Source organism: Colobus angolensis, unplaced genomic scaffold (genome assembly GCF_000951035.1).
Source record: "Colobus angolensis palliatus isolate OR3802 unplaced genomic scaffold, Cang.pa_1.0 Scaffold394, whole genome shotgun sequence".
In the NCBI taxonomy this organism is placed as follows: Eukaryota; Metazoa; Chordata; class Mammalia; order Primates; family Cercopithecidae; genus Colobus; species Colobus angolensis.
In genome coordinates this window covers 781938-807465 of record NW_012117310.1, presented here as the reverse complement: position 1 = coordinate 807465, position 25528 = coordinate 781938, and the positions used below count along the sequence as shown (strand labels likewise).

General features: G+C 35.4%; 1 protein-coding gene across 2 annotated transcripts in view; it reads right to left on the bottom strand.

Moving 5' to 3' along the window:
* Positions 1–25528, bottom strand: part of CCDC132 (coiled-coil domain containing 132) — a 121384-nt gene that overhangs the window by 12793 nt on the left and 83063 nt on the right. For both annotated transcript variants that reach the window (XM_011955061.1, XM_011955060.1), the window contains 3 exons: positions 17396–17517; positions 9381–9461; positions 807–955 (listed from right to left, as the gene is read on the bottom strand). In XM_011955061.1, coding sequence (XP_011810451.1) covers positions 807–955; positions 9381–9461; positions 17396–17517 — 352 coding nt within the window. The remainder of the gene's footprint in view (positions 1–806; positions 956–9380; positions 9462–17395; positions 17518–25528) is intronic.

Genomic DNA, 25528 nt, shown 5'->3' with positions numbered 1-25528 from the left:
CAAATGTAAGATGTGAGCCCAGAGTAGCAGGTTGAAAAAAGAACACAAGGGTATTTTTTAAAGGATTTCTTTTAAATATCTCATTCAGTTATATACAACAGACTCTTGAAATCTCAGATTTAATATCTGACACTTTTCAGAAGTAACCCCAACATTCCTAACAGGCAGCAAACTGTAACTTGGCTGAGTATCACAAATGAACGACAGGTGCCAGAGGCTGGGTATAGGAATGGGAGTCAGTGGGCTGGTGAAGGAGCCTGGACTACTGCCTGTAGATGCACTGCATCCAGGCGCTGTCTTTTTCTGCTTTTTGTTATTAATCCAAAAACTCTTACGTTATACTGGACTACATTTTATAGAAATGCAGAAGTTATATGCGTTAATTGCATTAATAACTCTGGGGATTTATAAAGGTCAGGAAGCATTCTTATTGATGTCAAGGGTCAATTACACTTAGCACTAAGTTGACAATGCAACCACAGCTTCTCCTAGGATCATGAGTCATCAATAGGAAAATATGAAGCATAGTATAACACTTCTTAAAGCTATACTTAAAGCATGGATCATGTTGTTAAAAACTGAAAATTAAAAGATGTCCTTCTTTCCATTTCTGTAACTGAAAAACCAACCATGCAGTTTAAAAAATCAATTGGTAATCTGTGTTAGAATATACTTGTCAGAAACATATAAGTGATATTTAGAAGTGGTAGATGTATGCAGCTAACTAGAAGTCTAATTAAACAATGCTTACTTTTATAAACTTTCTTAAATATTTAATGGCAATGCAACTGTTTTGAACAACTTACAAGGATTCCGTGGCTACCACTCTTTCTGCCAACCCATACAATGTATCCCCAGATGTCAAAACCACCAGGTGACTGAGGTGTGGACTTGGCACCTTCTCCTTTCTTTCTTCTGCTGCTGTGAGTGTGGCAGTAGGATCAGCAGAAACTTCCTGAAAATACAATACATATATAACCTGGAATAACAAATCTAACAGTAATAAACCACGTGATTTTGACATAACTAGAATTAAAATTAAAATACTCTTGGGGCATACGCTAATTACATTTAGGTTCAGTTCTTTTTATCCTGCTTTCGTGTTTTGTAACTATTGGAACCTTCTTTTTAATCCTAATTGACAACGAGCCTATATAATATCATCCAAATCTACATGCTACTATCTGTGCATGACCTAAAGTCTGTCAACACAAGGACTCTTTATGAATTGACAGATGTTTCATAGCAACAATAGTGAGATGGCCCTCAACAACTTATAAATGAGAGAAATATGATTACTCCTTGAGAACCACACTGATAAAATCCAAAATTATGGTTTGATTAACCATCTCGCACCCAAATTTTAATGAAGTTTACCTTGGTATATAATCTCAAGGAGGCAGGACTAGAATGAAGTTATAAACTGGAACAGAGCCAAATGTGTTGTATATATCTGGGGACAGACGACTGATAAGAAGGAAGACAGTCAATGTGAACAAAGGAAAGGGATACCCAGGAAGCAGGATGTGCCAGGCCCTTCAGCACCGTCCAGGAGAGAACCACTGATTCAAGTATACAGCCATGTAGTCAACAGGAGTGATGCAGTCTAATTTGTGGTCAGGAAAACTCATCAGACTTCAAATTTCTCAGTTTTACTTTCATCTGATGATATACTCACTAGAAATCTTCTCATTACTAATTTACCTTTCTAGGTATTCTGATGCCAGGCAAGGAGTGCCTTGGATATGAGTTATGTACATTCTTCGACTTCATATAAACATATCCTATATTGTAAACAAACAGGTTGGCAAAGGAAGAGTTTCAAAGATACATTTACTCAACTTCTCCTCAATACATAGCAAGGGACTCATTTTTTACTAAGTTCTTAGCAAACAGTTAAAAAAACAAAAACACACTTCAACTCACAGGCACACTGGCCATCTTTTTTTGCCAGGAGGGTGGGAATATCTTGAGATCATGGGTAAAGATGCACAAGGCTGGCTACTTGGAGTAGCTGACAGAGTACCAGAAGACTGCCAGCTCAAGAGTTACCAATCACTCCAAATATTTCAATATTTAACTTAATATAAACTTATTTTGGTGAATAAGTTTCCCTTTGTACAGAGAACATGAAAGAAGGCTGTTTAGAATACTGACATCATCATAATAGTTATTTGAATAGTTGCTGCATTACGTGTCAGAGAAAGAGACTTTTAATTATTGTTTTCTGGGGCACAAAGGAGAGAGGTCAAGGCAGTGAGCCTATAGTAATCCTAACGTTACTGATGACAGTATAATCCAAAGTCACTTCACTGTGAAGGTCATTAAGAACTTTTATAACCAAATATATTTCTAATAACAATGAGCTTGAATTACAAATGTTCATTATACTTTTAGTTTAAGTATAGAGTTTTGCAGTACTGACATGGCAACAAACTCCATTCATTACATTTTGAAAAAAAATTTAATAAGAGAAATTTACAAAAAGAAAAAAATAGAATAAAAGCTATGTAAGTTAAGCAACAGCTCATAGTACAAAAGTGCAGCTATGTTTTTTAAAGTTAATCTGAATACAAGTTAACCCCTGCCCCCACGCAAAGTTTTAAAATGTTGATTGAACCATAGAATGACAGAGTTAGAAGAGATGCTAAACATTATATAATACAACCCCTGCAGTTTACGTACTACTTTCAGTGTGGAAAACACTCCATGGTCATCTCTATTATGGAGTTTAAAGGTGAGAACATATGAGTAGGCAGATAGCAAAACTAAATGTTTAAATGCAAAATAGCTTTAAAAGAACCTCAAAGAAAATTTAGCACAAAACTGGATGTAAACACATCTAATAGTGTACAATATATAAAGCTAGATTACTTTTTAAAGCAACTTTATAGTAACAAATCTCCAATTATTTTCCATATGAATAAATAAGACATCAAATGCATACATATAATTTACTCCTATAAATTTAGCAAAATGCAAATAAAACTTGTAAAACCTTTCAAGTTAGAAAATGGTTTAATTCTTTATCTTTTTTTTTTATTTCCTATCTTCTCCTAAAGACAGTGTCTCTTTTCAATCTCTAATTACTCAATTAGCATTTAAAAGTTAGTTTGGGAATAACTGGGCTTCCTCTAGGGAGAAGCAGGATCATGGATCCAGGCAAGTTAATTAATGTCATATCTCCATCATTCATTTCCCTCTAAAAAGGAAATAACCCTACTCCAGCAGAAAACAAAAAAAGGAGAAAAAAAATTTACAAAATTAAATACTGTTTGGCACCAATTGGTTGTCTATCCTATTTAATTCTGGTAGTTACTGATAAGAAACAAGTAAGGAACCTTAAAGTCATTCATGACTCCCCTTCCTCCTTACCTTCCACATCCAATCAATCACTAAAACATGCCTAAATAGACACCTCTCATTTGTTCCTTCCCGATATTACTATTTAAACAGGTCACAGGTTCCTTAGCAGTCTTGACTGGACTATTCTGGAAGCCCATGAATAGAGAGCTCTGTCTTCAGCTTCTCCTATTTCTATGTCAGTTTCCATATAGTTAACTGACTGAACTTTCTCAAATAGAGATGTGATCATAACACTCCCTGGTTTTAAAGCCTTAATCCTTAAGCCTTAATCCATTCCTTCCAGGAAAAAGTCTAAACATGTTACCATGATATTACCTGTTTACAACTGACTCTAGCCTAAAACACTGTTTCCCAAATTATCTTCCCCCTACTAGAAAATAAACTCTACACGGGTAGGGAGTTTTGTCTGGCTTCCCCACCTTCCCCTACAATTGTATCCTTAATTCCTGGAACAGTGCTTGGCACCACATAGAGTGTTCAACAAACAGACACTAAATAAACATTTGTTGAATAAGGGTGGCTCATGCTCCTATTTCCTTTAGGGATCTGCTTCAATGGTCCTTCCTAGAGGGATCTTCTCTAACTGCCCAAATAACATTACACCCTTTCTCTCACCTAAGTTCTTCATTGCTCTCAACACAATCGGACGTTAAATTAGATCTTCATTTATTCCTTAACTACCTCTTCCACTCTGGGGGCCATCAGTCTACCACAAAGTACCTAGGCATGCAACATGTATTGTTGAATGAATTAGTAATAAAGATAGCTATCCAACTATCTTGTATCTCATCCTGCACCCTCATCACATAGCTCATTTTCTGTCTGCTTCCAATACCTCTTATAGTGCTCTCAATTTTCTTCTTAGTTCAGAGTTGTAAATAACTATTTCAGAACAAGTCAAAGAACGATGAGGAGATGTAAAACTCTGAAACATGAAAAACGAATAAAGGAACTGGGAGAAGAAAGGACTCACTTGGGCAAAATGGCTAGGCTACTCAAAGTGATCCAAAAGAAGTAGAAATAGAAATAACAGAAAATAGTTCAAAAGATAAGCATATTTGGTTACATTATAACAAATCACATTCTATCAGGCAGACTTAAGGCAAGCAGGGCTGCTTTGGGTGGTTATCAGTTCCCAAAAAAACATCACTGGAGATGTTCAAGCAGAAGCTTATGGTTACTAGGTATGTATGAATGCTGTACAGGTTAAATGAGCACAGATAAGTTTCCTTCTATGAGTAAAATCTTGGAAGATTATACTCCAACAGTATAACAAAACTCCTTCTAAGCATCACACACATTTGCTTTTAAAATATTGTATAATTGGCCGGGCGCGGTGGCTCAAGCCTGTAATCCCAGCACTTTGGGAGGCCGAGACGGGCGGATCACGAGGTCAGGAGATCGAGACCATCCTGGCTAACACGGTGAAACCCCGTCTCTACTAAAAATACAAAAAACTAGCCGGGCGAGGTGGCGGGCGCCTGTAGTCCCAGCTACTCGGGAGGCTGAGGCAGGAGAATGGCGTAAACCCAGGAGGCGGAGCTTGCAGTGAGCTGAGATCTGGCCACTGCACTCCAGTCCGGGCGACAGAGCGAGACTCCGCCTCAAAAAAAAAAAAAAAAATTGTATAATTAAGCTAAATCTAATATGAATTTTCTGACAATACTGTATAATCTCAAATTCAAAATAGCTCAAGGATCTCCATGAATACCAAACACTTATAATAGCAGTTAATTTTAAATTTCATTCTTTCGGATTAGATATCATATACACAATAGATTTATAAAACTAACAGTTTCTTTCAATTTAAGTACTAACTAGTTAATTAGGGATAGAACAGGGAGGTGGCTCTAGAAAACAATGGAAGGCAAGGAGAGGGTATATCTATAGTCTGAGAGAATACAGTTATCTTTCATATGACAAGAGGAGCCAAAAGCATTTACCTAACTACCTCCTTAATGCCTCCAACACAAATGCGTTGAGTTCCCTTCTACTCAGGGAGCTCTTTCACAAAAGCATTCTTTAGAAGATCACTGGAATTGTTGCCCCCATTTCAAAAGGCTTTCATTAAAATACCTTCCTTTGTTCCCAGTTGTATGCCTGGCATTTGAGGCATAAAATTTATGATAATTATTTGCTTAAAGACTAAAGTTCTGTGTTTATATTTAGGAAAATAGGCTTGAAGAGAGCAAGAGAGTCATGAAAATGTCAAGCTGACATAAATAAATGGTATGTGCTTACTGCACACTTAAATAAAAAGCTCCTAAACTGGCTTTTTCAGTTTACAGGAGTGCAATAAGTAAAGCATATAACCCTTTAAAGACTGAAAAATGAAACCTTAACCACCTTTATTCTCACTGTGAGAGTCACATTTTTTAACCTTTCCTACCACCAATGTGCTACTACAAAGAGAATTCATATTTATGAATTTTTCTGGACAAATTTAAAATATTATTATCAAATATTTAAAGTTGGCTAAAGGCCTGGGTGCAGTGGCTCACGCCTGTAATCCCAGCACTTTGGGAGGCCGAGGCAGGAGGATCACCTGAGGTCAGAAGTTCAAGACCAGCCCGGCCAACATGGCGAACCCATCTCTACTAAAAATACAAAAACTAGCCAGGCATGGCGGTGACAGCCTGTAATTACAGCTACTCGGAAGGCTGAGGCCAGAGAATCGCTTGAATCCGGGAGGGGGAGGTTGCAGTGAGCCGAGATCTTGCCACTGCACTCCAGCCTGGGTGACAGAGTGAGGCTCTGTCTCATAAGTAAATAAATAAATAAATAAACAAATAAATAAGTTGGCTAAAGGTCTTAAAGCAAACAATTTAGTTAGCATAACCAAATGGGTTACTAAAAATTCACCTTCCTGCTGTCACTATCACCTATACCAGCTTCCTTTCTTACTTTTCCTATTAGACAACTTCTCTTAAACTTTTATTTGATGTGACAAATTTTCTTAGTTTACATTGAATTTATATGATAAATTATTTCAGGTGGTATTTTTAAGACTACAATGATTCTATTTTGCCTTTTACAGCTTAAAGAGAAGTAAAACTTAGAATATCTATATGGAGAAAATAAAATTACCAAAAAAGTATTCATTAAGATTTTAACTGACATGCAAGAGAAATATAAGGAAAAATATTACTTCCATCTAGTTGGTTTCAGATTGATTAAGCTATAAATTATTTCAGTAGCCAAAGAATGTATTGAGGAGCAAGAAATCAATTAATGTATTCTGCCAATGTAAATGCAAATTAATGAAGTGACGAAAATTAATACATACCAGCTTAAAAAATCCTGAGATTTGGGAGGCCGAGACGAGCGGATCACGAGGTCAGGAGATCGAGACCATCCTGGCTAATACGGTGAAACCTCATCTCTACTAAAAAATACAAAAAACTAGCCGGGCGAGGTGGCGGGCACCTGTAGTCCCAGCTACTTGGAAGGCTGAGGCAGGAGAATGGCATAAACCCGGGAGGCGGAGCTTGCAGTGAGCTGAGATCCCGCCACTGCACTCCAGCCTGGGGGACACAGCGAGACTCCGTCTCAAAAAAAAAAATCCTGAGATCAAGCAAGTTCTAGTAAATGACAAATATATTTTCTAAAATAACAAACCAATGTTTATCAGTATGAGTAATAATTCATTATACACTATGTGGCAAAATCTGAAGCAGAAATCCACATCTTAAGGGTCAAATCTAGAACTGGAGTTTGATGATCACAAGACAGTAGCTAGCAGGAATGACACAGAAATGCCAGGGTGAATGGCCCTAGTGGTAAAATTTGGCCCATCAATCTTGGGCCTTTCAGTCAGAAACAAGAAAAACTTTAGCTGTGGACTAAGATCTGGAGAATAAGATTTGATGCTCAAGGTTATACTTAAGTATTGAATAAGAAGAATGAAAATCGAAACACAGAAAACTGCAAGTGGGGCTGAGACCAATGGATTTTACAAAACAAAGACTAAAAAAACAAAAAAAAAAAAGAGAGAGAAACAAAAAGGCTGGGTCAAATAAGGAGCCTTGACTCTGAAACTGAAGATCAAGGATTAAATATCATAACCAAGGAAGCAAGCCAAGTTATGCCAAGAAACAAGAAACTCAGGAACTGGAGTATATTCATCTACTCTATGAACATTTTCTGAAGCAATGCTATGTGCCAAGGTAAGTGATATGACTATATTTTTAAAAACGTGTTGGGTAAAAGGATCTCCAAATGTTAAGAGAGAAGGATGCCAGTTATTTCTTCTGCCCAAACAGCGCTCACCTGAGATATCAGCACATGCCTCACTCACTTTATTCACAGCTCTGCTCAAGATCCCCATCCTATCACTGCTTCAGTTTTGTCTTAGTATTCAATGAGTATCTGACACTATGTTATACATTTGTTTGTCTCTCTGCTACAATAAAATACAAGTTCCAAGACAGGAAATATCTCTTCTGTGCACTGATGAATTTCCAGCTCTACAACAATGCCTGGCATGTAACAATTGTTGCAGTAAGTATTCCTTAAAAGAATAATCATGGCTTTATAAAAAGCTTCAATAACAGCAGTATGCACATAATGTAGAGCTTATGAAAAATGAGGAAAATGATTGCTCGTTCATGTTAGGTTGAAGGAATAAAGGAAAATTCAGAGAAGCCTGGGGTTAAAATAGATGTGGAGAAACGTCTAAACAACATAAACTTCGGGCTACAGTGACCAACCACGAGAAAGTTCTTCTCATTTTAAATGCTTATGTTAGCTGAAACACTACAGGAGGTTAACCCTGTGCTGCTATCTAACCTGTCTTCTTAAAACATGCATTTCATCCTGTGATGACAGTCAAAAACCAGGCTCCCTACACACAGCAACTAAACCCAAATTTTCTCCTTGAATTTCAAAGCCGTTTATAAAGTGTCCCAAACACTCTCTGCAACCTAACTTTGCAGCATATACCAGTGTCCCAATCACAAGATCTGTCAAACTTCAGACTGCACCCGCCTCAAGGCCCTTGCTCACCCTGTGTACCTTCATTTAAAGACTTTTCCCTTTCCCATTAATCCTATGCCTGGTCTTCGAAGTCTAGCACAAGTGTCACTTCTTCCTTTAGTCCTCCTCTGATAGTAGTTGTTTACATAAACCTTTCTCTTCTTTGAACTTGTGCTAGACATATGACCAATATCATATTCTTTTTTTTTTTTTTATTATACTTTAAGTTCTAGGGTACATGTGCATAACGTGCAGGTTTGTTACATATGTATACTTGTGCAATGTTGGTGTGCTGCACCCATCAACTCGTCAGCACCCATCAATTCATCATTTATATCAGGTATAACTCCCCAATGCAATCCCTCCCCCCTCCCCCCTCCCCATGATAAGCCCAGTGTGTGATGTTCCCCTTCCCGAGTCCAAGTGATCTCATTGTTCAGTTCCCACCTATGAGTGAGAACATGCGGTGTTTGGTTTTCTCTTCTTGTGATAGTTTGCTAAGAATGATGGTTTCCAGCTGCATCCATGTCCCTACAAAGGACGCAAACTCATCCTTTTTTATGGCTGCATAGTATTCCATGGTGTATATGTGCCACATTTTCTTAATCCAGTCTGTCACAGATGGACATTTGGGTTGATTCCAAGTCTTTGCTATTGTGAATAGTGCCGCAATAAACATACGTGTGCATGTGTCTTTGTAGTAGAATAATTTATAATCCTTTGGGTATATACCCAGTAGTGGGATGGCTGGGTCATATGGTACATCTAGTTCTAGATCCTTGAGGAATCGCCATACTGTTTTCCATAATGGTTGAACTAGTTTACAATCCCACCAACAGTGTAAAACATATTCTTTTATGTATACTAGTTTCTCTCTGATCAGACTATAAGCAACCTGTTTTACTTCCTATATGCACTCATTTAATTCTGAGGACTCCGCTACTCAATATACATATAGACACACATTTATACGAAATTGATTGAATAGCTAATTTGCATTTTATATAATCCAAAAGAATTTATCCCAATTCATTACTTACTAGATCAATAAGGCTTTCTTGTATTCTGTTTAGAGTTGTTCTTAGTCTACTACTACTAAGGCCGAGTCCTGTTGATTCCAACTGAAAAAGAAAAAGGCTTGTTACATCATTCTAGAGATCATCTTGCAAATGTTACATCTTCAAATTAACCAAGGTATTTGATGAGTTTTCACTCAGATACTTAGCCTTCAGAGGGTTTCCAAATTGCATTTACAAATTCTAACACATCAAGCAAAGGAGTCAAATCTCAAGGGAACCAAAGAAACATTTACCTGTGTGCATTCACAGGACACACTAACATGTATCAATCTTAAGAATTATCAAGAGAGTTCTCCAGAATTTCCTTCTCAAGAGTCATTATTTTTAGTTGTAAAACTTGAGATTTTAGATAAAGATATTACACCCTGTTGTATGTAAGATATGCTGTGCTGTGTTCATGTAGCAGCATAACGACATAAAGTTATTTATATTTTTTGCTTATTTATTTTTCTTATACAAATTAGTGATAGCTTAAATCCTCATTCAAAAATCAATACAATTTTCTATTAGGCTTGGTAAACATTTCACAGTATAGATAGAAATCTATTCACTACAACAAAGCCAAAGCATTTATAAAAACCTTCACACAAGAGCATAATTGAGAAGGATAAGAATAAGACATGAAAAGCCAGTTAGCTCCCTGGGTGATGATTCCATTGATGAAAATAAAGGTAATTTAGAGGTAATCATACATAGTTAAAGGCATTTGGAAAAATGTTACAATGTTCTCTATGAGCCAATAAATTTAAAACATTATTAAGAGTAAGCTATAAAATGTATGTCATTAACATAGTCAGAAATTATGTATGTATGCCTATGTGACTATATACACACACACAAGCATACATGAACATTTATTATTCCTCTTCCTCTCCCATTTGAGATACAAGAATGAGAAATTATTTACATGTGTCACAGAGTCTAAGTGAAAATAGTTGTGCCATAACACTGTGCAATAAAACATGAACTGATTTTATATGCTAATTTTATGATATTTAATACATTTTATTTTCTCTAGGTTTTATAAACTTCATTAATCCATTTTTCTTCTATTTTCATTAAGGTATTATTTATATATAAATTACATTCAATCTTTTTAAGTATACAGTTTGATGAATTTGGTAATTGCATACAATCTTGCAATCAGCACCATAAAAAGATAGAGTTCTCTCACCCTTAAAAATGTCCTCATACCTTTTGCCCTTATCCACTTCCCTCACCCTTAACCACTGACCTGCTTTCTCTCACTGTAGTTTTTGCCTTTTCCAAAATTTCATATAAATGGATTCACATAGTATATAATCTTCTGTGTTTGATGTGTTTTACTTAGAATGCTTTAGAGATTCATCTGTGTTGGGTCTGGTGGTATTTTGTAGTGTTTTATTGCTTCATTGTATTTAATAGTATGGATACAGTACAATCTCTTGTTCAGTTTACGTATTCGGTCAACTAACGTTTGGGTTCCAGGTTTAGGCTATTTGAATAATGTCACTATGAACATTCATGTGTGTGTCCTTGTCTGGACATACATTATTTTCACTTTGGACTTTCTAATTCATATACTAAATATGTTTTTAATCTTATAAGGTACTTTCACATTGTTTTCTAAAGTAGCTGTACTGTTTTCATTTCCACATACAATGTATGTGAATTCTAGTTGTTCCATGTCACAGACTAAATGTTTGTGCTTTCCCTCAAAATGCATGTTGATGTCCTAACCTCTAATGTGATAGCATTTGGAGATGGGGCTTTTGGGAGACAAAATCAGCTTTAGATGAGGTCATGAGGGTGGGTCCCTGGTATGATGGGATTCATGACACTTTAAGAAGAGACACTAGAGAGTTTACTATCTCCTTCCACGTGATCAAAGGAAAGGTCATGTGAAGACACAGGCAGAAAGCAATCATCTGCTAGCCAGAAAGGGTGCCCCCACCAGAAAAAGAATTGGCCACCACCTTGATCTTGGACTTCCAGCCTCCAGAACTCTGAGAAATAAATTTCCGTTCTTTAGCAGCCAAGTCTACACTATTTTGCTATGGAAGTTGGAGCAGACTAAAAGACTCCACAAACTTGCCAATTCTTAATACTGTCAGTGCTTTTTAACTAGCCATTCTAGTGGTTGCACAGACGCATTGCAATGTGCTTTTAACATGCACTTCTCTGATGACAGTGATGTCAAACATCTTCTCATGTGCTAATTAGCCATTCTCATATCTTCTTTTGCAGTGCAGATACCCGATAAAATCTCTTCCCAGTTTTTAAGTGGGCTGTTTTCTTACTGAGTTATAAGAGTTGTTTATACTTTGTGTGAACACGTCCTTTCTCCATATGGTTTGCAAAATTTTCTCCTGGTCTGACTTGCCTTTTCGTATTTCTGCCTCTTTAGCAAATGTTGTTAACCATGAGGAAGCCCATTTTATCAATATTTTCTTTTATGCTTCATGCTTTTTGTGTCTTTTCAAAGAAGCATATGCCTAACCCAAATTTCACAAAGATTTTCTCCTAGTTTTTTCTAGACGTTTCATAGTTTTGGAACTTCTTTAGGTCTTATAAACAATGTTTATTTATATTCTTGTGTATGGTATGAAGAAGGGGGATTGAGGCTTTTTTTTCTTTTCATACTTATATCCAAATGTACCCACACCATTTGCTAAAAAAAACTATTTTCTCTAATGAACTGCCTTAGTGCCATTTTCAAAAATCAATTGACCATGTAAGTGTGTCTATTTCTGTTGCACTGATCTACTGTTAGGCCAGTACCATACTTTATCAACTACTGTAGCTCTGGAGTAAGTCTTTGTGAAGTCAGGTATAAAAATCCTCTAACTCTGTTCTTCAAAAATGTTTTGGCCATTATGAATCTTTGGCTTTTTGTATCAATTTTAAAATAAACTTCTAAATTTCTTAAAAAAAAAAAAAAAAAAAACCTTGTTACAGTTTTGATTGGGATTGTACTGAACCTATAGATTTGGGGAAGACTGCCACCTTTACAACATTGAGTTTTCTAATATATGCACATGGTGTATCTCATTATTTATTTACATAGTCTTTAATTCCCTTTCTAATGATTTAATATTTTCAGTGTACAAACTTATCAAGTTATCTGTTAAATTTCTTAAAAAGTTTTGATGTTACTGTAAGCAAAGCTTTTTAAAATTTTTTTTTTCATTTTCAAACTGGATTATTGATTTCTGTATACTGACTTTATATTCTAGCAGTTTGCTAAATTATTTATTAGTTCTAGAAGCTTTTTTGTGGATTTCTTAGGGTTTGCCATGTCATCTTCAATTAAGGACAACTTAACTTCTTTTCCAATCCATATGCCTTATATTTCTTATCTTATGACAAAGGCTAGGATCTCCAGCACAATTGTTTGGGGGTTTTGTTTGTTTGGTTGGTTGGTTTTTTTCTGGAGACAGGGCCTCATTCTGTTGCCAGGCTGGAGTGCAGTGGCGTGATCACAGCTCACTGCAGCCTCGACCTCCAGGGCTCAAGCGATCCTCCTGCCTCAGCATCCTAAGTAACTGGGACTACACGTGCAAGCCACCACACTTGGCTAATTTTTGTATTTTTAGTAGAGACTGGGTTTCACCAAATTTTCCAGTCTGGTCTCAAACTTCTGGGCTCAAGCGATCCTCCCACCTCAGCCTCCCAAAGTGCTGGGATTACAAGTCTGAACCACCATGCCCAGCCTCTTTTTTATATTTAAAGTACGTCTTTTTGCTCTTCAGTGTGGACTTTGTTTTTAATCTATTCTGACAATCTCTGCCATTTGAGAGTTTAGTCCATTATCATCTAATGCAATGATTAGTTGAGTTTGCACCTACCGTTATATTTTATCTCTATTTTCCCTCCTTGGTTCTTCCTTTCCTGCCTTTTGTAATTATATAAATATATTTTTAGATTTCTACTTTAATATTCCTGTTAGCTAAAGAGTTAAAATTATTTGTATTATGTTTCATGGTTGTTTTATGGATTACAATATTCATCACTGCTTTACTAATATACAGAAATCTTGCAACCTCATACGTCCACACTCTCCCCACATACTTTGTTATAGTTTTTAAATGTAATACATCTACATGTATTATGAACTCCAGGAAGACTATGCTATGATTTCACTGTTAAACAGCCCTGTGGTTTATAAAGTAAGTGGAAAAAGAAAAACTTATCTTGGAATTTCCACAGGTAGATTCCATTACCAATGCTTTACTCTTTTCTGAGGATCTAGGTTTTCATGTGTTATCATTCCCCTTCAGTCTCAATAATTTCCCTTAGGAATTTTTATATGTCCCTTGTGACAAATTCTCTTAGTTCTTTGTTCTTTTAATCTAAAAGTATCTTAATTTCACTTTCATTCTCAAATGATGTTTTTACTGGATATAAAATTCTGAATAGACACTATTTCTTTTTCTTTTGTACCTTCAAGGTACAAAAAGCCCCCATAGCCTTTTAATGGGAAGTCACCTGTTAATCAGATTATTGGTCCCTTTTATATAATATATCTACTATGTTTTTCAAGAAAAACTTTCATCATAGGTACTCTGCTGTACATTTCTTTATGCTTCCTCTTCTCGCTGTTCATTTAGCACCTTGTAGCTGCAAAATTTTGGCCAATGCTTTTTCAAATATTTTTTCTGACTCATTCTCTCTCTTCTTCTCCATCTAGTATTCCAATCACATATATGTTTTACCATTTGATATAATCGAATGTCTGTGAGATTTTTTTCCTTTTAATCCTTTTTTATGCTCTTCACTTTGAATAATTTTGATTAAGTTCACATATTCTTTCTTCTGTCATGTCCATTTGGCTATTAAGTATATTGAGTAAATTTTTTTGTTTTTGTTTTTGAAGTTGTATTTTTCATTTCTAGGATTTCCCTTTTTTTTAATTATTGTCACTACCAGAATTTACTATTTCTCTGCTGAGATGTTCAAGCATTTAAAATATATTTTGTTTTAATTCATTGAAGACAGTGATAAAAGCCCATTTAAAATCCTTATCCCTTGGTTCCAATATCTTAGAGTTAAACTAGATTGATTTGGTGCTGTGTCTGTTAGGTAAAGTTGGATTACATCACCGATTTCATTCTGGAGATTCTGGATACTGTCATTTTTCTCCCATAAACATCATTTCCTTTGTTTTCAAGACATAAGTTTCTTGGCTGGGCTTTAACTATAAACTGTCTCTTGTGCAGCAGCTTTGGTCTCTGTTTATATTTTTTTTCTTTCACTGGGCTGCAGTCAGTTTGTTCCATATAATCATGGATCATGGAATCACATATCTCACAGTCTGAGATACAGGTGGACTGAATTTGGAAATCCCCTCTCTGGATTTTTTTCTCCTGAGCTTCCTCCGCTATTTTTAGTGTTTCCAGTTTTCTGGCTCCACTTTTCTGATTCTCCAGTCCATAAAAACTTCAGGTCTTCCTGTGCTTGTCTCTACCCGTGGGCCACGTGGACTGCACTTAGCCCTGAGCTAAAAGCCACGGGGATAAAATTTATTTTTCATAGCTCCCCTTTCTCCCATCTGCAGACTAGCATGGACCCCTCCCCAGAGTCTATTTGCTGCTTCTGTTTACTCTCCAGTGTCTTCAAATAGTTGCCTTTTCTATAACATTCAGATTTTATAGTTGTTTTCTGTAGGAAATATTATCTAGAAAGGTTTTAGTCTATCATACCTGGAATTGGAAGTTAATTCATTTCTTAAATATATAGATACCTATTTATAGGCTCTCTACAAAGGAACACTTTTACTAATGAAAGGTAACCTTAAACGAGGCTCACAAACTGTTGTCAAATAAGAACGTTCATAAGATTTACTGGAATGGCAAATAATTAGAAGATCAATCCATACGCCATGAGTGTCTACTATGTGTTTACTACTGTTTTAAGTAAGTTACAGATGGTCTTCACAAAAAAATGTGAACCAGAAAGACCAAAGAAAACATAACTTAAGAGGTGAACAATGGAAAGCTGGGGACAAGGCAAGATAAAGCAATACTATGAATAACATTGTTATAACAGAATCCAATGGATCAGATATAAAATAGAGTATGAGGAAGTAGGTAATAACCAGTTCAGTGAATAGCAGGAGTTTCTGGAGGAAATAGTATTAATAGGAGAAATCCTTTGGACTAATGTATATACTGTGTCCCCAACCAATGATTTCTAGAAGCCAGAACCCTTGAGAAAAAGATGCTTATTTTTCCACAAGAAGCATCCATCTAAATTCTCTCACACAAGTCCCTTTCTTCTGACAGAGAAGCAGATACAACCATATAACCTGTTCTTCCCATTCTACACATTACCTGATTCCCCCTCCCCTGGTACCACTAAGATTCAACAGCTAATATCGTAAATTTGGAGTATTTATTTATTTTTATGAGTATGAAAACTTTTATGATTTCTAATGGGCCTGAAAAGCTTATTCTCTTAGGATATTAAAAACTACCACTTCAATATTATACACATGCATGTGCTTATTTGTGCTATTTATGTATAGATTTTGTTTCAGTATAATTAAATAGCTCTTACTGAGTCTTACAGAATTGAAAATGGTTTAAATATAAAATATCAGAATACTGTGTTCATAACAAATCTTAAATCAAATATGCAATATATTTTACAATAAGTAACTATACTTTGCTAAATTTCTGGGGTACTAGAGAATGCCATTCTGAAAAAATTCTGTGTCAGTATATAATCAGCTGGGAAATCACACACAAAACCATTTGGTTCCCAAAAGTTTCAGAAAAATCTTATTTTAACACACCTTATCAATAATGTGTTCTGAAACTGTTCTGTCCCATATGATAGTAGTCACATGTGACTATTTATATTTAAAGGTAAATTAACTAAAATTAGACACAATTAAGAATTCAGTTCCTAAGTCACTAGTCATACATATTTCAAGTGCTCAACAGCCATGTGTGGCTAGTGGTTACCATACCGGACATTGCTAATACAGAACGTTTCTACTATTATGAAATTTCTTAGACAGGACTGGTCTAGAGGCATGGCCCAAAAGACAAAGTAAGGCTCACCTACAAGACTAAACATTCTGACAATTAGCTAAAACTCTACAAGGTCTTCCTTGATTAATATTTAGTGAGTTTCCAAATTCAGGGTGATGAATTAATACATACTTTATAGTATATAAATTCTGCAGCAACATTTTGTCACTGGTCATATTAGTATTCTTTCTAAGACATATTTTTCAGAATTAAGAACCCAAGAAATTCGGGTCCTATATAAAATGATTATGTCTTTGACATACTTGTGATCACAGCAAGGATACAAATATTTATATAATGAATGTAGTTATAGATTGAAATTTACATTTTTAAAAAGACATGAAATATAACTAGTATTACAATATATTCATAGGACTCAATGGAATGTTTTTACACAGAAAACTGTCAAACATCTATGCAAATCACATAATTAATTTTAAAGTATCAAACTAGTTACCTGCCTAATATTGTGTTATTTTCTGTGAGTAGTAGAAAAAGATATACTCAATAACACTTTTGGAAACGCAAAAAGGAGGTGCAGAAAAACACTAATTCTATGGCAGGTAGATGGCTCAGTTCAGATTTTCAATTATTTTAATAAATATTTTTCATTAACTTTTAGATGTACTAGTGACTGCTAAGGTTGTTAGCCAATATTTAAAATGTCTCATTTACTGTTTTGTATTTTACATGGAACCAGATTTAAATAAAGCAATCTGTACATTTTTCATTGCCAAATCATGTCAAGGTTAGAAACAGACGTTGCACTTTTTCTGCCAAAAATTTGAATGTATCATACCAAAGCTTAAAATTAATATAAAAGTAAGGCAATAAGGCAGACAGAAAGCTGATATCAATAATTTTGTTTTTTATGCATTCCCCAAAATAATGTTATTTGTGTAAGACATTTATAAAAAACATTTTAAAAGAAAAATTTTTTCCCTCTAAAGGTGGACTTACTGAATCATTCCGACCAAAAAAGGTATATATTGCATACAAGTAATAATCAAATAGTTGAGACATGAAATGAATAACATCAAAGGCAATTGGCTTAAGAATGTTCATCATCTGCATATATTTTCCTGAAAAGAAAAAAGAATCAAAAATTAAGTAGAACAAAATTAAAATGTTAGTCTATAATTATAAAAAGACAATAAAATTACTGTACTAAAATATTTAAATATAATGAAATATTGTACCCCTTCACAGTAGCCATGTCTCAAGTACTCAGTAGTTTCATGTGGCTAATGGCTATTGTATGGGACAGCACAGATTACGAATAGTTCCATCATCTTGGAAAATTATACTGGAGAGTACTAATGTAAATACTACAATGATATTTTCCTCTGACTACATTTTACTGTTTCCCAGATTTTTATGGAACTCCTACACTCTCCTACAAATGATACTGTACAAACAAACAACATTGATTCTCTTTTCTAGGAGTTTCAATTTAAAATAATTTCTTTGAAAATGTGTAAGCTTAATAGAGTAAAATACAACATATTTAAGAAAATATTTATTTTTATAAGCTTATACATATATAGCTAAAGTAGAAAAGCAAGAGGAAAAATGATACACACAAGGTACTGCCCATTCCCCTGAATCCTAGCCCTGTGAAATCTTGGGTCAGAGGCCAAGAACATTTCTTTATCACTATATCATTCAAGAGCTCAATATCCACAAGGTGAAAAGAACATATCTTTCTCATTCCTTCTTTTGGAAGATGCCAGTATCTCATTCCGTTTCCTCTAAATATATAATCAGATATAGTCACAGAAAAAAAAAAACACAATAAATTAAACTTCTGCATTTACAAACTTGCTAATGTACTGGAAGAGTTCAAGAGAGATGGGATGAATCAAATAACAAATAACTACAAGTCCCCAATTCTGTTTCTTTTTTATGGGAAATAATAGGAAAAGAAGCATATCTCTTAAAAATGCTCTATACTTTCTTCTGCAGAAGATCTTAAAACAGGCCATTTACTTAATTTCCAAATAAGCCAATAATTCAGGTGCTGACTCTACTTAACGTACTGCCATGATTTTAAATTGGTACTATTAAAGACACCATGACTCAAGAGAAAACACATTCACTGCAGTACAAGAAATGACAAATGTACTCCAATGGAAATGTCTACTATCAAAATCATTTCTTTAAGAACCTAGTATGTCGTTCTTAATTTATGTGGGAAATGATTTTAAATAATAGATGGTCGAGAAGAGAAACACAAACACAAATACACATCAAAACACAGTAAAACTACTCAACTAAGATTTTATTCTTATTCCTATTTAAAAATTCTTCTGCTTCACAATCATCCTTTGCAATCATTTCATACAGTCAGACATTTTCTTGAAAAATCACATTTGAAAAATATTTGAAATATACTGCTCCTAAAACACTCTAGATCATTATGCAGGTAGTTCCTCAGCTACAAAACATATGTTTACTTAAGCTACAACTTGTTAACATATAAAATAATACAACATTGTGAAGAAAAAAATAATATATTACATTACTCAGTTAAAAAAAAAAAATGAAAAAGTAGAACGAGGTAGAATGCAAATAAGTAGGCTGGCACGCATCTAGAACACGAGGTCCTCTCCATTCCCGATCAGATTAACCATTGTTTATACACCTAATCTTGAAAAAGGATATAAAAATGAATTATTAATAGGTAAAGGAATTTTACATGTGTAGTCAGAAGAAAAAAATAGCTGTTCCTCACCACCTTGAAAAGAAAATTCAAACATAAGGATATTAATTTATTCATTCAACAAACACATTGTGAAGGCTTACTGTATACTCGGCCTTGTATTAAGGAACAAGGAATTACACAGAGTCCTGGCTGTTGCACCTCAAAAGGTCATACATGGAGACAATAATCAATCAGCAGACCATCAGTATATTACAGAGTGATAAGAATGAGGACTCTGTCTTTCCAGTTCAAGAGGACAGAACAGGCAGACACTAGACATTTGGAGGCTTGAGGAGGCTTATATGCCTCCTCAGATCTTACTGAATTAAAAGAGAACATTACAATGAATTAATTACTTATCTATGAAGAGAAGAGGGTGAGAAGGTGAGGCTGGTAGGTTTGAGCACAAGAAAATGAAAAATGTCAAAACATTTCTAGACCAGAGGTGGGCAAATTTTTCCTGTAAAGGACGCAAGAGTAGATAGTGTAGGCTTTGCATACCACACAGTCTCTGTGGCAACTATTTAGCTCTGCTGTCTTCTGTTTCAACTGCTCAACTATGCCACTGTAGCACAAAAGCAGCTACAGACAGACAATATGCAAACAAATGAGCATGAGTGTGCCAATAAAGCTCTATTTACAAAAACAAGTAGCCAGCAGCTCAAAACATTTGACATCTCAAAACGTCTGTTCTAGATGACAGACAGTAGATAGGAACAGGTTGATGGAAAAACAGGTTGAAGCCAATAAAACCATAAGACGGCCACAAAGGAGGTGGAAGCTATTCACTAGGAAAGTAACTACTTAGAATCAAGCTGGAAGGTAGGAGTGAGAAACGGGGCTGAAAAAGGATCAAGCTACAGGTTCACATGGGACAAACTGTTATCAGTCTACATTCCCCACCACCACCACTATTCCCCTCTCCTTTCCAGCAGTTAGAGGTGTAGGTTGCTAGAATTTACCCGCAAAACAAAATAGAAACCCTTATGGTTCCTCTCTAAAAGAAATGATAGGCCAGGCGCTGTGGCTCACACCTGTAATCCCAGCAGTTTGGGAGGCTGAGGCGGGCGGATCACGAGGTCAGGAGATCGAGACCATCCTGGCTAACACGGTAAAACCCTGTCTCAACTAAAAAAAAAAAAACAAAAAAACAAAAAATTAGCCGGACGTGGTGGTGGGTGCCTGTAGTCCCAGCTATGCAGGAGGCTGAGGCAAGAGAATGGCATGAACCCTAGAGGCGGAGCTTGCATTGACCTGAGATGCGCCACTGCACTCCAGCCTGGGTGACACAGCAAGACTCCACCTCAAAAAAAAAAAAGAAAGAAATGATAAACAAACTGAGAGAAAAAAAAAAGACAGGGGACAAACGAACTTAAAAATAAATAAAAAACTGAAAAGCTAAGGCTTCTACCTAATGCTGGGATTTAGAGGATCTGTCCTCATAAAGACTGCCAGTAAATCTACCCAAGCCCTCTCCTATTTCACATGAAATTCCCAGTCAGAATTTCTACTGAAGAGAAAGAGCCAGCTCGAACATAGTTCTAATTACTCACAAGAAACCCACAAGGGCTATGTAAGGCTTCCATTTTAAATCTAAATAGGTAATCAAAAATCACCAGGCACACAAAGAAAACTCAGAGTGTGAAAATAAAATGAAAAGTTGAACCCAAATGAAACAGAATAATTCAAGCTAAAAAGAGAAATATAATAATTATGTAGAACTCAATAATAAAAGATTATCCAAAAAAGAGAATATAAAAGACTTCTTAAAGGTAAAAATATAATGTTTAAAATAAAAAGTTAAATTAGGTCTCCTAAAAGGTATAGTAAAAGACAATACTGTGGGAAACATTTGAGAAAACAGATATAAAGGACCAATTTTAGTAATGGAGAAAATCGTTTTAAAAAGAGAGAACAAAGAAAATACAAAGGTGGAAATTATCAAAGAAATACTAGTGTAATAGCTGAGGAACACAGGAGTCTTCAGATCAAGAGTCCACAAACTATCAAACACACTTACTGAAAAAGAAATCATACCTAGACACATTAACATAAAATTCTGTATCAAGGAAAAATATATTAAAACCTTTCAGACAGAGAGAGAAATTCATCTGCAACACAATAGAATGCTAGAAGTTCCAGTTCAGAAGAAAATAATTTTTAATCTACAAGTCTATTCATAGTTAAATTATCATTCGAGTGAAAGAGAAAAAAAAAAGACATTTTCAAACTGACAGGAATTCAAACATTTACTTCTTATCAGTCTTTTCTGGGGAATAACTAAACCATGGGGAAGAGATACACAGAGGGACTGGCAAAGAAACCAACCAAGTAGCAGCATGGACAAGAACTAGAAACAAGAGAATGAACAGTGGGCCTGCCTTAGCTAACTCATCAGTGCGAGACACAGAGAGAAGTGTGGTTACCACACTTGAATGCTTCAAATACATTAGCAAGTTTGTAAATGCAGAAGTTTAATTTATTGTTTTTTTTTTTTCTGTGACTATATCTGATTATATATTTAGAGGAAAAGGAATACGATATTGGCATCTTCCAAAAAAAGGAATGAGAAAGATATGTTCTTTGCACCTGGTGGATATTGTGCTCTTGAATGATATAGTGATAAAGAAATGTTCTTGGCCTCTGACCCAAGATTTCACAGGGCTAGGATTCAGGGGAATGGGCAGTACCTTGTATGTATCATTTTTTCTCTTGCTTTTCTACTTTTGCTATATATATATATATATATGCTTATAAAAATAAATATTTTCTTAAATATATTGTATTTTACTCTATTAAACTTACACATTTTCAAAGAAATTATTTTAAATTGAATCTCCTGGAAAAGAGAACTGATGTTGTTTGTATAGTGTCGTTTGTAAAAGAGTGTAGGAGTTCTATAACAATGCTGGAAACACGGGGGAGAAATTTTTCCCATTGTGGATATGACAAGAGAGAAAACGGGTTTCTTCTATATTGGAGATTTTAAAAATTAAGGTTTGTCAGTCCAACATCTATTGGGTTCCTACAAAAGTAAAAAGCACTTGGCCAGGTGCCACATATAGATGCTACAAAAATGATTTAAGGCTCTCATCTACTGGAGTTTATAACCTGATGGGACACAAGCAGGAACAGATTCCGAGTTGGAAGAATAGTCATTATTCTTATTTCAGTACACTAATTTGAGAAACCATCAATGAATATAAATGGCATATAAAGCCATAATAGCACATAAGACAAACTGGAAAAGCTATAAAAGAGGTATAAAGGAAAGGAAAGTTGGTTCAGCTTGGACAATTCAGAAAAAAGTATTGAATAATGAAGTGAAGACCAGAGTAAAAAATTAACAAGTCCATTACCTAAGTGCCTGGCTACCACGTTTATTTTTTAAATATTATATCTCAGCCCCCCAAATCTCCAATGTCATTTTCTTGTGACACGTACTGAGGGATGGTGCTTTTAGGATTATGCTCTCAAAAGATAAGGCTGTACATACAGGTAGCAATTCAGAAAATATTTTTAAATGTTAAAAATATAAATTCATGTAAATAACATCTAAATATATGTTATCTCATAGTATTATCTTATAGTATTAGTATGTAAATAATATATAGTATATATTATAATGATATAATTATATTATGATATAATTATATCATTATTATAATATGATTATAAACAGAAATACTAGCATGTAAAGAGAATGACAAACTTTTTTCCTTAAACATTACATATGAAAATATTGTTTTCTTAAAAGATAATCATAAAACATGGTTTAAAAATTTTAAAACACATAAAAAAGTATTGTGATACTTCTGTAAGACTGCACTTATGACTTCATTGAACTCTATAACTTCATCCAAATATCTGAAACAAGGATACTTTAAAAACAACTTATATTCAAAAAAACAAAAGAAGCTACCATTTTAATTATGTTCTGCAATCAAGAAGTTTCCCATTAAATACACATTGTTTTACATTTTGATTAGGAAAATAACAGAAAGGAACCAAAGGTTCTCAAAGTGTGGTCCCTAGACTAGCTGCATCAACATTACCTGGAAACTTGTTAAAGATGCCCATTCTCAGGTTATACCCTAGAGCTACTAAATCAGATACTCTGGGAGTGGGGGACAGCAATCTGTGTTTTGTTTGTTTATTTGAGACAGAGTCTTGCCTTGTCACCCAGGCTGGAGTGCAGTGGTGCAATCTCAGCTTGCTGCAACCTTGGCTCGCTGCAACCTCTGCCTCCTGGGTTCAAGCCATTCTCATGCCTCAGCCTCCCTAGTAGGTGGGATTACAGGAATGCCCTACCACATCTGGCTAATTTTTGTATTTTTAGTAGAGACAGGGTTTTGCCATGTTGGCCAGGCTGCTCTCGAACTCCTGACCTTAAGTGATCCATCTGCCTTGGCCTCCCAAAGTACTGGGATTACAGGTGTGAGCCACCAAACCCAGCCAGCAATCTGTGTTTTAACAAGCCCTCTAGGTGATTCTGGTGCGTGGCAAAATTTAAAAATCAAAGGCTAGACCACCATAAAAGATGAATAAAACAATAATGCATAGTTCTTCTTTCTTCTTGACAGGCCCTCATGCCTTGGTTTTCAAGACTTCTGCTTCACCTAATTTTTCTCCTGCCTTTCTGCTGTTCAATTAAGACCTCCTTCACTGTCTGATCTTGCTGTTTGCCCTTCTAATATATCCATATCCACTGCTGTTTCCTAGGTTTCCACACTCAGCTATCTTGTGTTATACATTTTTGTGTGTAGGAAGGGTAGTAGAACTTCTGTCTGATTTTCTATGAACTCAAAAGGTTAAGAGCCTCTACCAAGAAAAACTCATCCACTACCATGGTTTTAACTATTTTATAACAATGACTCAAATTATGTATCCTGATCATCTTTTTGCTCCTGACCTCCACATCCATCTGTGTAACTACCTATAGACTATTTCTACTTAAATGTCCCAGAGGTACCTCTATATGTCCAAAGTCTACCGTATCATCAGCTCTGCAAACTTGGTCTTCCTCTCATCTTCCCTTTTTCATTTCTGGCATTATCACTAGTTAATCACACAATCCTAAAATTTGAGTGATCGCTCATCACTGATTCACCGATTCTGTCTGTTGTATTTCTAAAATCTCTCTAATCTGCCCTTCTCTCTATTACAATGGCCACTGCCATCCATATCCAGGCTTATGTCCTCATCATCCCTTGCCTGGGAGACTTCAACAGTCTGCCATCCAGTCTTTGACCTTCTCCAGTTTCCCCTTAGCTAAAGTCAATCCCTTATTTACACTTTTTTAAAAACAACAGATCTGCTGGGGTCTCTCTCCTGTTAGAAATCCCTTAAGGCGCTTATGTCCAAGCTGCATAGGACAGTCTATGAGGCCTTCTGATAATTGGTTCTTGCCCATCTTTCTCGTCACATCTCCTCTGCTTCTGCCTCCCGCCCCCATTATGTTTCTTACATTCCAGCAAACTAGAGTACTGGGGTCTCTGAATACACCATGTCTTGCACATGTTCTTTCTGTCCAAAATGCCTTTACCAACTTCTTCATCTATGAGAACTTATTCATCTTTCAAACTCAATTAGGGTGTCAGCCCCCACAGTGAGTCAGTCCTTTCACTTCCTACCCAAAAAGGAAAATTAATCATCATTCTTTCTCTCGCCTCTTTTCTGTTTATTTACGCTTATAACAACACAGTGTAAATTTTTTTATTTGTATGCTATTTCCCTCACTGGGCTCCTTAAGTAGAAAGACTATGGTTTCGTCATGACTGTATCTCCAACAGCTAGCCAGAAACAAAGTAGTGACTCAAAAAAACAAAAAATCTGTTGGACTAAAACTGATGAATGCAATATACATGGCAAAAAAGGAACTCATTTCCTTAATGCTGAAATTAAAACCTATAATTTCTTTATTATATAAAAACGAGCAGTGGATATAACTAGTTTGCAAGTAAATAGAAATGTCTTTTAAGCATATGAAAAGATGCTTCAATTCACTCATAATTAAACACATTTTTGAATGAGATGCCATTTTTAACCTATCAGACTAGCAAGTACCCAAAGCTGGAGGATATACAGTGTTGCTGAGACTAAGAAAAGAGCTACCCTCAAATACTGTTGATGAATGAGTAAACTAACAGAACTCTGTTAGTAAGCTCATTAGTAACCTCACTGGCAAATTGAGAATGTCCATCGAAACTGGAAATGTATATACTCTTTGATCCAGCTAGAGGAAGTATTTATAGGAATTTGTTCTATAGCTCTATCTGTATATGCACAAAGACATTTTTTCAAGGATAACTTGCTGTGGCAGTTTGTAGTATGAAATGACGTAACCTATATGTTGAAAAGTAGAAGACGTATAAATTGTGGCACTTATA